This window comes from Piliocolobus tephrosceles, chromosome 10 (genome assembly GCF_002776525.5).
Source record: "Piliocolobus tephrosceles isolate RC106 chromosome 10, ASM277652v3, whole genome shotgun sequence".
Lineage (NCBI taxonomy): Eukaryota > Metazoa > Chordata > Mammalia > Primates > Cercopithecidae > Piliocolobus > Piliocolobus tephrosceles.
Genome location: NC_045443.1, coordinates 130,389,791 through 130,404,519, shown reverse-complemented (window position 1 = coordinate 130,404,519; position 14,729 = coordinate 130,389,791). Strand labels below are relative to the sequence as shown.

The window sequence follows — 14,729 nt, the reverse complement described above, 5'->3', positions numbered from 1 at the left end:
GACCTCAGGTGATCCGCCCGCCTCGGCCTCCCAAAGTGTTGGGATTACAGGCGTGAGCCACCACGTCTGGTGAAAAGTTTCTAATTTTTTCATAAAGTTTACGCTATCAACTTCTTTTGTGAATTGTGCTTTCTTGTCAGATCTAGGAACTCTTCCCCAAGCTCTAGATGTCAGAAATTGTTTTCTTCTAAAAGTTGTATAGTTTCATTCATACATTTTACGCCTCAGTCTGTGATCATTTTGAGTTAGAATTTGCATTTGCAGATAGTATCATGGCCCATGTAAAAAATACAAGGATTTTACAACAGACAACCGCAAAACGTCAAATAAACCCTCAAACTAATGAGTTCAGTGGGGTCTCAGGATAACAAAATCAAGATAGAATTCATCACGTTTGTGTAGACCAACAGTGAACACGTGGAAAACGACGTCAAAAACGCAGTGTCACAGTAGCTTGACGTGAAATACTACACACTTCAAAGGTGCAGAATCTGTATGCTGAAATTACGAAATGCTGGTGGAAGAAATCAAAAGACCTAAATAAATGGAGAAGCCACCATGGACGCAGATGAAGGACCGAGTCAGCGATGCCCGTGCTCCCCAAATGATCTGCAGCAGTTCCCATCAAAATTCCAGAAAGGTTCTTAGACAGAAGCGTATTCCAAAATCCACAGAGATGAGCGCAACATCACAGAGGACCCCGAGGCGGCCTCCAGGCCGCCACCTTCCTCACAGCTGGAAGAGCGGCCTGGTGGACGAGGGAAGGTGGAAAGCCGTTCCCCAGCGCCCCGCGCCGTCCAGCTTTGCCTTTTAAAGGGGAAGCAAATAGGGTCGAAAGCAGCGTCGCCTTTGAACTTGGCACCTGAAGCGCGAAGGGCGCCAGCCGGGTGGAGGTGCGGGGTTGGGGCGGGCGGGGAAGTCACGCCCACGCCGAGGACGGCCGCGCCCACACCGAGGACGGCCGCGCCCCCGCCGAGTCCCGGCCACGCCACTTCCGCCGGAAGCTCAGTTCAGCTTCCTGAAGGAGTTGGTCCTGCAAGTCCGGAAGTTGCGTTTCTACTAGGGAAAGGTCCGCAAACTCCTAAGGTCACTTTCTGAAGCCGGCCTCCGGACATTCGGAGGTGAGATCGATCCGGACCCTGCGGCCAGAGCGTCCCTGGCTCTGGGGTGGCCGCTGGCAGAAGAGGAGGACAGTCTCTGTTCCGGAACGAATACAGCGCGTGCAGGCTGTTTCCGGGGACCCGAGTCCGCTCCACCGCTCGCCCCGCCCCTCGCACGGCCACGTCTCCGCCGGAGCATCCGGGCCGGGCGGCCTCCTTGGCTGCCGCAGCAGCAGGGTGAGAGGCGTGGGGGCCGCAGCGCCTCGGGGCTCTGGTTCCCGCCGTGCATGGACCGGGGAGGCCCGAGGGGCGGCGGCGGAGGCCGGGCGTGGGGCGGCGGGGCCTGAGCCCGTCCCTGCAGCGTTGCGGGACGGCCCCGTTCCAGTCGCCCCCTCCTCGCTGCGGTGGCCTCGGGCCTGGGCGCGCCCCTACAGCTGCAGCGGAGCGGACTCTGTAAATGCCGGTGCCCGCGGGCCCTCCTGAATGCTTGTCTGCGCCTGAAGAGCGCGGCATGTCCTGAAGCTGTCCACCGCCACCACTCGGGCAGTGCTTGTGCCTTTAGTCTGGCCCTTTGCAGCTGACAAGCGTGACTTGGTGTCGGGTGGTTCGTGGGAAGCCGGGGTTTCAGGAGTCCGAGTACTTCCTTGTTTGCCTTTGTCGCTGGCGGACTTGTCTCCATTCCAGGTGCCCAGAGCGAGTGGGGCCGGGCGTTGTCACGGGTATGAACCCGACGAATGTCAGTCATGTGGCGGGTCCTGGTCATTGTGGGCCTGGGCCCTGCCCCCGCCGAGCTCACCTAGCACAGGGACACCCAGGGTCGCCACCGAGAGGGTACCGGGCAGTGGTTGGTGTGTGGGAGCCTGGGGGCCGGGCGACTTCTGTGCTAAGGCCTGTGTGACGAGAAGCAAGCCAGGCAAAACTGTGAGAAAAACACGTCTCAGGCAGAAAGTTTGAAGATCCTGAGGGCGGAGAAAGGTTGGCGTTTTAAGGCGGAGAATGTGGCTGGAGTGTAATGGCACAGGGGGAAAGCGGTGGAGGTAAGGATGTTGGTGTAGGCAGGTGCTGGATTAGTAAGAGGTTGGAGTTTATTATCACTGGGACAGTGTAAGCCATTTACAGGTGACTCATGGATTTTTTTTTTTTTTAAGAGACTGGGTGTGTTGCTGTATTGCCTAAGCTGGTGTGGAACTCCTGGCCTCAAGCGTTTCTCTCACCCCAACCTCCCTAAGTGCTGGGGTTACAGGTGTGAGCAGCCACACCCGTTGTGGATTATTTTGAATTGTCTTTTAAATGACATGAACATAGCCCTTTATAATCCTTTAATAGCTTTCCGGGCAGTGTAGAAGGAAATAAATCATCTGACTTTACTCAGATTGTAGAGGAGCTTCCCCCCTATCCCCCCCGCCCATTGCCTTAAGAAATAGCATGGCCGGGCGCGGTGGCTCACGCCTGTAATTCCAGCACTTTGGGAGGCCGAGACAGGCGGATCAGAAGGTCAGGAGATCGAGACCATCCTGGCTAACACGGTGAAACCCCGTCTCTACTAAAAATACAATAAATTACCCGGCCGTGGTGGCGGGCGCCTGTAGTCCCAGCTACTCAGGAGGCTGAGGCGGGAGAATGGGGTGAACCCAGACGGCGGAGCTTACAGTGAGCCAAGATCACGCCACTGCTCTCCAGCCTAGGTGACAGAGCAAGACTCAGTCTCAAAAAAAAAAAAAAAAAAAAAATACTTTCCCAAGTGAGAATGCCTTAGGCTGGCTTTTACTTAGCGATTTTGACAAGCAACAACTAAAGGGAAAATCACAATTACTGCCATTTTATTGAGGACATGGGACAGACTCTGTGCCTTGTTGTATTTAATCCTGGCAAAATTTTGCATTCATTTTCTCGTTGTTTTTACGGGAGGAGACAGGCTAAAAGTGGTTAAATCTCTAGCCCAGGCTCTCACAGCTAAGTGGTGGAGGGTTGGGAGCTGAGGCCGGAGTCCCGACTTCCAAGCCTGCCCTTTATGTCTCTGCAGTGACGTGAGGCTTGCTTTTGGTTTTCACTTGGTGGGTACATCTCTGTTTGCTTTTGGATACTGGTGTGGCCTCCACCAGGCACTGTCTTCCTGGGGAAATCGTGTTTGGTCTTTGGCTGTGCTCTGTTGTTTCTCATACCCGATAGGACAGCTGAAACGAGGTGGAGGAGATGGAGCCGGGAATGTCTGTATACAGAATTCAGGTGTGGGGGAAGCAGAAAGTCCTGTAGGTGCCTGAGGTGGTGGTTTTGCAGTGTGAAGTCCTTTGATGTTACCCAGCTGTGAACCTAGGGTTGTATGTACCTTTCCGAGTTCTAAGTGACAGCTTTGTCCCATCTCTTCCCTCTAGAGATGTAGGAGTGCAAGTGATAATAAGTGAGACTGATTAGACTGGCCTCTTTATTTAAAAAATAAAATCAGAATGGAGTCATGTTCCTAATAACAGCTTTCTGTGATGCACTGGCAACTGGCTGCTCCTCCTCCTTGCTGCCCGGAGATTGGCTTTTGTCAGTCGTCTGAGGTAATGAGGCCCTGATGACTGAGTCATTCCAAATTTTAACTAAAAATCAAGCAAGACTGAGGATCGACCGAGACTGCTTATTGCCCTACAGGGAGAAGTATCGCTGTCGGCAGACTCCAGGCAGTTAGTGAATTCTCTCTCTGGTCCGGCTTCAGGAGGAGCTGCCTATAAACAGGGGCCGTCTTTGTGACTTACAGTCACCGTCTGGGGGTCTCTGTTCTGGAGAGGTGGGCTGCTTGGACGCCAGCAGGGGAATTAAGTGAGCAGAATCTGTGATTGCACTGGACTCAGAGAGCTTGGTGCAGTTGGCTGTCACCATGTTGGCGTGCCCTCTCGGTGGAACCTGAGCATCTTTGGCTATGTTCCTCCTCCTTGGTCAGTGTAAGGCCCAGGCGTCGTCACTGTGGGCCTCTGCAGCAGTTCTCCTCTGCGTGCTCTGCCTGTAATGACTGAGTCGGGTCCTGCTGGTCGTTCCATCCTTTCTTTCTTTCTTTTATTTATTTATTTATTTTGAGACGGAGTCTCGCTCTGTCGCCCAGGCTGGAGTGCAGTGGCCGGATCTCAGCTCACTGCAAGCTCCGCCTCCCGGGTTCACGCCATTCTCCTGCCTCAGCCTCCCGAGTAGCTGGGACTACAGGCGCCCGCCACCTCGCCCGGCTAGTTTTTTGTATTCTTTAGTAGAGATGGGGTTTCACCGTGTTAGCCAGGATGGTCTCGATCTCCTGACCTTGTGATCCGCCCGTCTCGGCCTCCCAAAGTGCTGGGATTACAGGCTTGAGCCACCGCGCCCGGCCCGTCCCATCCTTTCTGTTCAGGTGGTGGTGCCTGGGCTGTGGTCGTGATGCTGCTCTTCCAGTTTCTAACTCCCTGGACTCCCTCATTGGAACTGAAGCTTTCAGATGTTTCAGCTGGAATCATTTAGAGTTTTCTGTATTTTAAAAGGGAGTATTGATGCTCAAGGATTCAAATACTTGATCACTTTGTTTCGGAACCATTAGCTTTGTGGCCAAGGAATGTACTCAGCAGAACTGGATATTTAATTCGGCAAATTAAATCCGCGTTGGCACTTTAGGAATTGGGAGTATTCAAGGTTGTAGGAGGCAGATGGGGAATGAGTCTTTGCCTTCAAGGCTCTCGCCATGTAATGGGCACACACACAGTGGCAGACATGACGTGCTGTGGTGGAGGCCACGTGAGGTACAGCGATGGCACAGGGGATGGACAGGACACTTTACCTGAGGGGCCAGGAGGACTGCACGCGTAGCCACACACGGTCGTTTCCATATCATCACCCACCCCCGCAAGGCAGAAGCAAAGACATCCCAAAGCAAAACACAATTTTTTTTTTGCTAGGAAATTTTCAGGAGGACCAGATGTACAGGTGCTAATATTCAGTGGCTCAGCAGAGTCCACATTCCACCCGTGTATCCCTCCCTGCCGGTTTGTAATTCGTCTGTGGTCGAAGGGGAAGCCTGTGGTGAGCGGCTGTCATTTTGCTAATGCTCCTTCCCTTGTTTAGGGGGTGTCTTCTCCACTCCCGGGGGGGCGTGGCCGACTGACCCCCAGCTCTCCTGGGGCGCGTCTGGGATTGTAGCCGAGGGGCAGGCTTGGTGGAGATCGTCGCAGTGTTTTTCCTGGAAAGTGATTTTCAGAGAGTTCTGTGCTGTGTGTAAGGACAGGTGTGTGGCTCAGATCCTGCGAGGCTCTAGGGCCCCTTTATCACCCACCCACCTGGAAAATCCAGGGATGAAAGATGTTACTAGATGGTCGTAGACACAAAAGTGAGATTGAGAATTCGTTGCACACAGGATTAGCTCTTGACCAGTCTCAGTAACTTCGTTCACTTCTGTGATTCAGACTTTGCTTCAATCTTTAAATATTTATAGGTGCCAGGCACCTTGAGTCAAGACTCCTAGGATCCTTTGTTTACAGTAGTTTCTTGATTAGCTGTGCTGGATTTATAGTTACTAATGGTGTGACACATTTCTATTCACAGTGCTTTCTGGTTACAAACCCTTACTGCTAGTTTCACGCTAACAGCATATGTAACCTTTTAATGCTCTGAACAACACTCTTATGAACTCATAACTGTCTCTGGCCTGTAGGATGCAAGGCGGCAGCGAGGAATGGCGGATTATTATAGTTATGAGCAGATACAGGTCTGCACGCCCTTCTGTGAGTTACTGACTGTGTCAGTGGACTGGGTTACACCCACCACCAGTGGGTTTCCTCTTTCACAGGTGACCAGTCTAGATGGCAGATAGAGTGAGAGTAAAAACTCCTAGAAAGACAGGCACATCCTGCTGTGGGGCCAGCGGCACATGTGCTCCCAAGGACCAGCTATGTGGGCTGCTTTTTTTTTTTGAGATGGAGTTTGGCACTTGTCTCCCAGGCTGTAGTGCAATGGCACAATTTTGACTCACTGCAATCTTTGTCTCCTAGGTTCAAGTGATTTTCCTGCCTTAGCCTCCTGAGTAGTTGGGATTATAGGCACGTGCTGCCATGCCTGGCTAATTTTTGTATTTTTAGTAAAGATGAGGTTTCAGCATGTTAGGCTGGTCTTGAAATTCTGACCTCCAGTGACCCATCCACCTTGGCCTCACAAAGTTATGGGATTATGGGCATGAGTCACTGCGCCCGGCCCTTTTTTTTTTTGAGATGGAGTTTCCACTCTTGTTGCCCAGGCTGGAGTGCAATGGTGTGGTCTTGGTTCACTGCAACCTCTGCCTCCCAGGTTCAAGTGATTCTTCTGCCTCAGGCTCCCAAGTAGCTGGGATTATGGGCACCTGCCACCACACCTGGCTAGTTATTTGTATTTTTAGTAGAGATGGGGTTTCACCATGTTGGCCAGGCTGGTCTCAAACTCCTGACCTCAGGTGATCTGCCCGCCTTGGCCTCCCAAAGTGCTGGGATTACAGGCGTGAGCCGCCACGCGCGGCCCCACGTGGGCTTCTTGTCTATACCTTCTGTGTGGGATTCGTAAGCTAGAGGCGAAGGTTGTGTAATATTTATCATGAAAAATGTTAAACACGGAACATAATGTAGGTTAATACAAAACTGATTTTAAAGGAATAAATGCCAGCATTTCTGCAGAATGAATGGAAGCTCGTGCTAGTGTCTTACCTGTTGATAAGGAAACGAGTTAATAGTATCACCAGCACATTTCAAGGTGGATAATCACTTGTCAAATGTTGGGCAAAGTTTTGCTCACCTGAATGTAGCCCAGCAGGGCTGAGAGAGCCAGCGAGCTCTAACCCAGCTGCAGGTAAAGACGGGAACGGGCCCTGCTGTGAGATGCCCTCTCTGTGCCCCCACTCCAAGGCAGCTGCCTTTCTGGTGTCCTTGTACCCCTGTATACAGTTACCACATCCATGGCACCTGCTTTTTAAAGTTTTGTTTCTCCAGATCTGAGCTGTCCAACCTGAAGGGGTGGGGCTGCCAGCAGGAGCCTTGGCCTTGGGCAGTCACTCCACTGGCTGAGAGGGGAGCGTGCCCTAGCACACTTAGGCCTGCGAGTCTGATATTTTAATTTTTAAATTTTTTTTGAGATGGGGTCTCCCTCTGTCGCCCAGGCTGGAGTGCAGTGGTGCGATCTCGGCTCACTGCAACCTCCGCCTCCCAGGTTCAAGTGACTCTCCTGCCTCAGCCTCCCAACTAGCTGGGACTACAGGTGCCCGCCACCACACCCAGCTATTTTTTGTATTTTTAGCAGAGACAGGGTTTCACCATGTTGGCCAGACTGGTCTGCATTCCTGACCTCAGGTGATCACCCACTTTGGCCTCCCAAAGTGCTGGGATAGTAGGCGTGAGCCACTGCGTCTGGCCTAATTTTTTTTTTGAGATGGAGTCTCACTCTGTTGCCCAGGCTGGAGTGCAGTGGCATGATCTCAGCTCACTGCAAACTCCACCTCCCAGGTTCAAGCGACTTTCCTGCCTCAGCCTTCCGAGTAGCTGGGATTACAGGTGTGCACCACCACGCCCAGCTAGTTTTTGTATTTTTGGTAGAGATGGGGTTTCACCATGTTGGCCAGGCTGGTCTTGAGCTCCTGATCTCATGTGATCTGCCTGCCTCGGCCTCCCAAATTGCTGGGATTACATGGGTGAGCCACCGCACCTGGCCCAAATTAATTAATTTTAAATTTAAAACTCAGTTCCTCAGTTGCCCCGTGTGACAGCTACTCCACAATACAAAGCCGCAGTGTCCCGGCAGAATGTTCTTTAGTTGGCACCGACACAGACATTAAGCTCCTTCAGGAAAGGGCCCAGTGTGGCTGGATCAGCATTTTAGCTGCAAGACCTAGGACATGGTAGGGGCTCCAGGATTATTTGCTGAATGAAAAAGTCTGTATTTGTTTCTTGTACGTATGCAAATTGGGAACCATATGTTAATTTTGTAATCGATACTTGAAATCTGACGAGTAAAAGTTTCATAATACATTTTTTCTCTTTCTCTCCTGTCAGGTATCATGATATTAGCTGGTTTGACCTCAAGCCATTTGAGTCATTAGATCTCCTGAAAATGGGAGACACAGTGGGGCCCCTCCCAGGAGCTCTTGGCTGTTGCTGATGGCAGAAACCAAGCTTGTCGAAGGTTCACTTGTAGCCCCACGGCGTCAGTGCAGCTGGTGTCGTCCTGACCATGGACGGCGCGTCGGCCGAGCAGGATGGCCTCCAGGAGGACAGATCCCACGGTGGCCCCTTGGCTCTCCCCGAGGGCCCCCTGAAGCCCCCAGGCCCAGTGGTGCCACCTGACCAGCAGGACAAAGCCCAGTGTAAGTCGTCAGGTTCCTCTGTGTGCTGGTTACAGGAGGACGTGGTGTTGAGGGAGGACGTGGTGTTGAGACCACTGTGGGCTTTTCACTTCATTCAAAGTATGTTTTAGTAACTGAATGATGCCACCTTCAGATCAAGCACGTTCCTGATAAACAGAACGCCATTTGACGGCTGTGGGCAGCAGCAGTGTTTCCCTGAAGGGGATCTATGGGTCTTTGTCGTGTTCCCTGCCCAGAATTCTACCTTTTTTTTTTTTTTGAGATGGGGTTTCACTCTTGTTGCCCAGGCTAAAGTGCAGTGGCGAGATCTCGGCTCACTGCAACCTCCACCTCCTGGGTTCAAGCGATTCTTCTGCCTCAGCCTCCCAGGTAGCTGGGATTACAGGCGTGCGCCACCACCCCCGGCTGTTTTTTGTGTTTTTAGTAGAGATAGGGTTTTTCCATGTTGGTCAGGCTGGTCACGAACTCCCAACCTCAGGTGATCCATCCACCTCAGCCTCCCAGAGTGCTGGGATTACAGGCGTGAGCCACTGCACCCAGCCCCTTTTTTTTGTGTGTGTGATACAGTGTCCTGTTGCGAAGGCTGGAGTGCAGTGGAATAATCTCAGCTCATTGCAACCTCCACCTCCTGGGTTCAAGCAATTCTTCAGCTTCAGCCTCCTGAAGTAGCTGGGACTATAGGCGCCCACCACCACGCCCAGCTGTTTTTTGTATTTTTAGTAGAGATGGGGTTTCACCATGTTGGTCAGGCTGGTCTCGAACTCCTGATCTTAAGTGATCCACCCACTTGAGCCTCCCAAAGTGCTGGGATTACAGGAGTGAGCCACTGTGCCTGGCCAAATTCTGCCTGTTTGGTCAGTGGCCAAATGTTTAATAGCTAGAATTCAGAACTATTTCAGTAGAGATCTAAGGATTACTGAGCACAATTTTATGTTAGCCCCCCGGGGCTATGCACGTGTCAGAGGGAAAGGGTGAGTTAGTTATTCACTCAGTTCTCCTGCCTCTTTCTGGCCAGGAGGTTCAGTGCTTTAAAACGGTAGACTGTAGATGTGCTAATTTACTATCAGAAATCACAGTCTAATTCCTGTAAAATGATACTCAGGCACTTAGGATAGCTTCGCTGGTCGTTGCTACAAAAGCATCAGGTGAGGCAGATAACAGCTTGAAGGCCCAAGGTCAGGGGTTCTGAGACCGACAGCCATGGAACCAGCTCTTAGATCTACCACTCGGGAGCATTGTACCCTCGAGCAAGATGCTTGATTAATCGCAGCCTCTACCTCTTTATTTTTCTGTTTTAAAAATTTTATTACTGTTTTTAGAGTCAGGGTGTTGCTGCATTGAGCAGGCTGAAGTGCAGTGGTGTAATCATAGCTCACTGCAGCCATGAGCTCCTGGGCGTAAGCGATCTTCCTGCCTTGGTCTCCTGGGTGTAAGCGATCCTCCTGCCTTGGTCTCTGGGGTAGCTGTGACTACAGACGCATGTCAGCACGCCTGGCTGATTTTTCTTTTTTTGTGAGACAGTTTTGTTCTTGTCCCCCAGGCTTAGTGCAATGGTGCGATCTCGGCTCATTGCAGCCTCTGCCTCCCGGGTTCAAGCGATTCTTCTGTCTCAGCCTCCCGAGTAGCTGGGATTACAGGCATGTGCCACTATGCCCGGCTAATTTTGTATTTTTAATAGAGATGGAGTTTCCATGTTGATCAGGCTGGTCTCGAACTCCCGATCTCTGGTGATCCACCCGCCTCGGCCTCCCAAAGTGGCTGGGATTGCAGGTGTGAGCCCCGTGCCCAGTTGCCTGGCTCATTTTAAAAACTTTTTATAGAGACAGTCTTGCCATTGCCCAGGCTGGTCATGAATTCCTGGCCTTAAGTTATCCTCCCACCTCCACCTCCCAAAGTGCTGGGATTACTGGCGAGAGCCACTGCATGTGGCCAACCTCTTTTTTTGTTGTTGTTTTTTGTTTTTTTGAGACAGAGTCTTGCTCTGTCGCCAAGGCTGGAGTGCAGTGTCGCGGTCTTGGCTCACTGCAACCTCCAACTCCTGAGTTCAAGTGATTCTCCTGCTTTAGCCTCCCAAGTAGCTAGGATTACAGACGCATGCCACCGTGCCTAGCTACTTTTTGTCTTTTTAGTCGAGATGGGGTTTCACCATGTTGGCCAGGCTGGTCTTGAACTCCTGACCTCAAGTGATCCACCTGCATCGGCCTCCAAAGTGTTGGGAATACAGGCGTGAGCCACCGCGCCTGGCCTAACCTGTTAACTTTTATCTGAAATGCAAGGTTCCCCTCTCCTAGCAGTGGAGCTCCCCGGTCCTTTGCATGAAAGGCGTCTCAGTGCGTTGGTGGGGTCCCCTTGCTCTGGCTTCCTGTCTGTGGCACCCCTGCTTTTACTCTGGTTTTTCTTTCAGGAGGCATGACAGTAAGTAGCTGTGTTAGTTTGGACTCATATTTGTAAGTGAAAGAAACCCATTTTTAATTTGCTTGAGCAAAAAGCAGATTTACTGTACTACATGCACATGGATATCCGAGGAATGCTGACCGCTGTGAGAGGTGGGGTGTTGCCAGGCCTTGAGAGCCACTGGAACCAGGGCCAGAACCCCCTGAGGACCCTCCCTTCCCCCTCACATGTCTTGGTTCTTTGACTGAACTGACCCACCTGCCAGTCAGCAGTTAGGGGGCAGGGAAAAGACTGAAAATCACTTCATTGAAAGAAGTCTTTATTCCATTTGATGAGGAACTATGTTTTAGTTTGTGTTGTGGGTAATTTATATATAATCATGTTAGTGGGCGAACTGAGGTAACAGGTGGCTATAGAATTGTCACTGGTTCAACCCAGGCGTTTACCCAGCAGGCAGTCTTCGAGCAGAAGCGCAGTTCTGGGTTCTGTCTCTGCTTCGCGGGTGCTGTTCTGATGACATAATCCACCTCTTTGCCGTAGGGTCCTCGCCTTGGAGGATAAGCTTAGGCTTTGAAATGACTCCAGAATCAGCCTTTGTAAATGTGAGGCTGTGACTCTGATGAACACTGCTGTTCCCAGTGCCTACTAGAAAGATTGTCAGCTGTTTTTTAAGCATTTGTGGTTTTTGCTTGTTTTAAACAGTTGACTTTCATAAGATTTCTTATTGGTTTTACTTAAATGGAAAGGAAACATTGGCTGGGTGCAGTGGCTCACACCTGTAATCCCAGCACTTCGGGAGGCCGAGGCGGTTGAACGGGTCACTTGAGGCCAAGAGTTTGAGACCAGCCTGGCCAACATGGTGAAACCCCGTCTCTACTAAAAAGACCAAAAATTAGCCGGATGTGGTGGTGGGAGCCTGTAATCCCAGCTCCTAGGGAGGCTGAGGCAGGAGAATCGCTTGAATCTGGTGGGTGGAGCTTGCAGTGAGCTGAGATTGTGCCACTGCACTCCAGCCTGGGCACTAGAGCGAGGCTCCATCTCAAAAAAAAGAATAAAAAGAGGAAATGTTACTGTCGTTACTACATAAATTCTATAGCCAGAGTGGAGGCGTGGAGGGCGAGTTCACCTTACAGGGAGGACATGGCACCAGCGGGGCTGTGGGCCTTATCCTGGCCACCCCGCCTGTGGGATGGGGCCCATGGGCTGCTGTTCTCAGAGTGAACGCCTTTGTGGGGTGAGAAGGTACCGTGCTCATGAGTCTGGATCCTCTTCTCTCCTACTCCAGCTGTGTGTCTGAAAAGCGACATCACTTGTTAAATCCACGGTGGTCCAGCATACTCTGTCTTTCCAGGTGCTGAGGTAAACAGAGCTTCCACGGAAGGAGAAAGCCCGGACGGACCTGGCCAGGGAGGCCTCTGTCAGAACGGGCCAATGCCACCCTCACCAGACCCTCCGTCATCTCTCGACCCCACCACAAGCCCAGTGGGCCCTGATGCCTCTCCAGGTGTGGCTGGTTTCCATGACAACCTAAGGAAGGCTCAGGGAACTAGTGCTGAGGGCAGTGTTAGAAAAGAAGCTTTGCAGTCTCTCAGACTCAGTCTTCCTATGCAAGAAACGCAACTGTGTAAGCATCCGTTCCCGCTGCTTTTCCCACCCTCCACGTTCGTGTCACTCAGCCCCTTGGGAGCAGGTGCCCTGCGCACTTGCTCTCTGAGCCGTTGTGTGCCTGTGCCTGCCGTGTGCCATCCAAGTCCCATGCAGGGCTGTGCGTTTAGCAAAGAGAGCTTCACATTAGAGAGTGTAGATGCAGTTGGAGTCCAGGCTCTGCTACAGTCTGACTGGCAGCGGTGCTGACGCTCTTGTGTTAAAGGCCGGCCTGCATGTCCTGTGTCACCCAGGTGCTTGGTAAGCAGACCGTGGGCATCCAGCCTGTTTTGTTTTTTTAATTAGAGTCAGGATCTTGCTCTGTCGCCTAGGCTGGAGTCCAGTGGCACAGTCAGAGCTCACTGCAGCCTCTGCCTCCCAGGCTCAAGGTATCTTCCTGCCTCTGCCGTCAAGTAGCTGGGACAACAGGTGCACGCCACCACACCTGGGTAATTTTAATTATTTTTTATTTTTATTTTTTATAGAAACAGGGTCTCACCATGTTGCCCAGGCTGGTGTTGAACTCCTGGGCTCAAGTGATCGTCATACCTTGGCCTCCCAAAATGCTAGGATTATAGGCGTGAGCCACTGTGCCTGGCCTGCAGTATATTTTTAAAAATTTCTTAAAACTAAATAAAAACAACAAAAACCCCCAAATTACTGAAATCAAACTGCATTTCACATGTGTTTATTTGAAACAATTCTGAAAACTCATTGCCAGCGTTTAAGTTGAGAAGTAGCGTGTGAAAAATCTAGATTCCTGATTTTTTTCAACTTAGTTTATTTACTTTTGGGGTCCTGAAGTGACAGATGTGTGAGCTCTGGCCCAGGTGCCTCTGTGACAGCAGTGCTGGGTCTGCGTGCACGCCTTTGCGGGATGCCCCGGTCGTCTGTTCCTGCTGGCGCCTGGCTCTGAGCCTGTCTCCTGCATCAGTGTTTGGTTGAAACCCTGCTCATTTTGCCGACTTGTGTAAATACCTGTCTGATGGCCGTAGGCCTGCGTTGGCCACTTACAGTCTCGCCATCCGGACCTCGTTGCCTCGTGAAAAGGACTAGAGATCTTTTCAGTGATAAAACGTATGAACCAATAATGGTACATTGACAGTGAAATTCTTGGTGACTGCTCAGATTTTAGGGATTATTTAGGACAGTAGCTGCTCATCTCCTCAGCATCCACATGTAAGGAGGGTGCCGTGTGTAAAGCGTTGCTGCGTGATTATGCTTCCCTCCTCTGGTTGGTACCCAGGCCATCGGGCCGTGTCTGCTATTGGCTTAAGGACGAGGGCCACACGCTCCGCCCTGGGAAGTGGAGTCCTGGGTTTGTAACTGTGACACATTGGCACGCAGCATGCAACCCTTTCATCACCCAAAATGAAAGGTCTGGGTTTTAGATACTTTAAATTCTGGTTTTGGCTAAAACGTTATAATTTTCCCCTCCTGTCCCGGAGCATGACCTCGGATTGGAGTCTTGTCTGTCTGGAGACTGAGGTAACCTGCTTCCAGCCCTGGAGGGCGGAGCCTGTGCATCATTGACTCTGCAGTGAGGCCTGGTGCCAGGCTTCAGCCGTTTGAGTACCACCAGAGCCTTTTCGTAACGTGCTTGTGACTACAGGAGCTGAGATGAGCTGTGCGTCAAAGCGGACCCCAAATGTAACTGCGCAAGGAAATGCACACGGGGTCTCATGACCCCATGGCGGCTGAGCTCCTGTGGCTGGGTACTGCCTGTAACTCACCCCCAGATATAACTGTGCAAGGAAATGCCCCTGGGGTCTCGTGACCCAGCGGCGGCTGAGCTCCTGTGGCTGGGTACTGCCTGTAACTCCACAGTGCCGGCTTTTCACATGCTCCTCCCAGCGGGGTCAGGAGAAGCTGCTGTGAAGCCAGGGGAAGTTGCAGCTGGTGAGAGCTGAGCCTGCCTCAGAGTGCTCAGCACGGCTCCAGCTTTGAACCCAGTTCTTTTTGTTGTTAAAAGGCACTTGCTGCCAGGCACGGCAGCTCACGCCTGTAATCCCAGCACTTTGAGAGGCTGAGGCAGGCGGATCACCTGAGGTCAGGAGTTCGAGACCAGCCTGGCCAACATGGAGAAACCCCATCTCTACTAAAATACAAAATTAGTCAGGCGTGGTGTTGCATGCCTGTAATCCCGTCTACTCGGGAGGCTAAGGCAGGAGAATTGCTTGAACCCAGGAGGCAGAGGTTGCAGTAAACCAAGATCGCACCACTGCACTCCAGCCTGGGCAACAAGAGCAAAACTCCGTCTCAACAAAAAAAAGAGG

General features: G+C 51.6%; 1 protein-coding gene across 8 annotated transcripts in view; it reads left to right on the top strand.

Moving 5' to 3' along the window:
* Positions 1 to 1,025: 1,025 nt before the first annotated feature.
* GOLGA3 (golgin A3) overlaps positions 1,026 to 14,729 on the top strand; it is a 51,644-nt gene continuing 37,940 nt past the window's right edge. For 4 of the 8 annotated variants that reach the window (XM_023196800.2, XM_026449534.1, XM_023196805.2 and 1 more), the window contains exons 1-3: positions 1,026 to 1,337; positions 8,105 to 8,415; positions 12,161 to 12,433. In XM_023196800.2, coding sequence (XP_023052568.2) covers positions 8,283 to 8,415; positions 12,161 to 12,433 — 406 coding nt within the window. In that variant the 5' untranslated portion in view covers positions 1,026 to 1,337; positions 8,105 to 8,282. The other 4 variants (XM_023196803.2, XM_023196801.2, XM_023196802.2 and 1 more) reach the window with 4 other exon arrangements.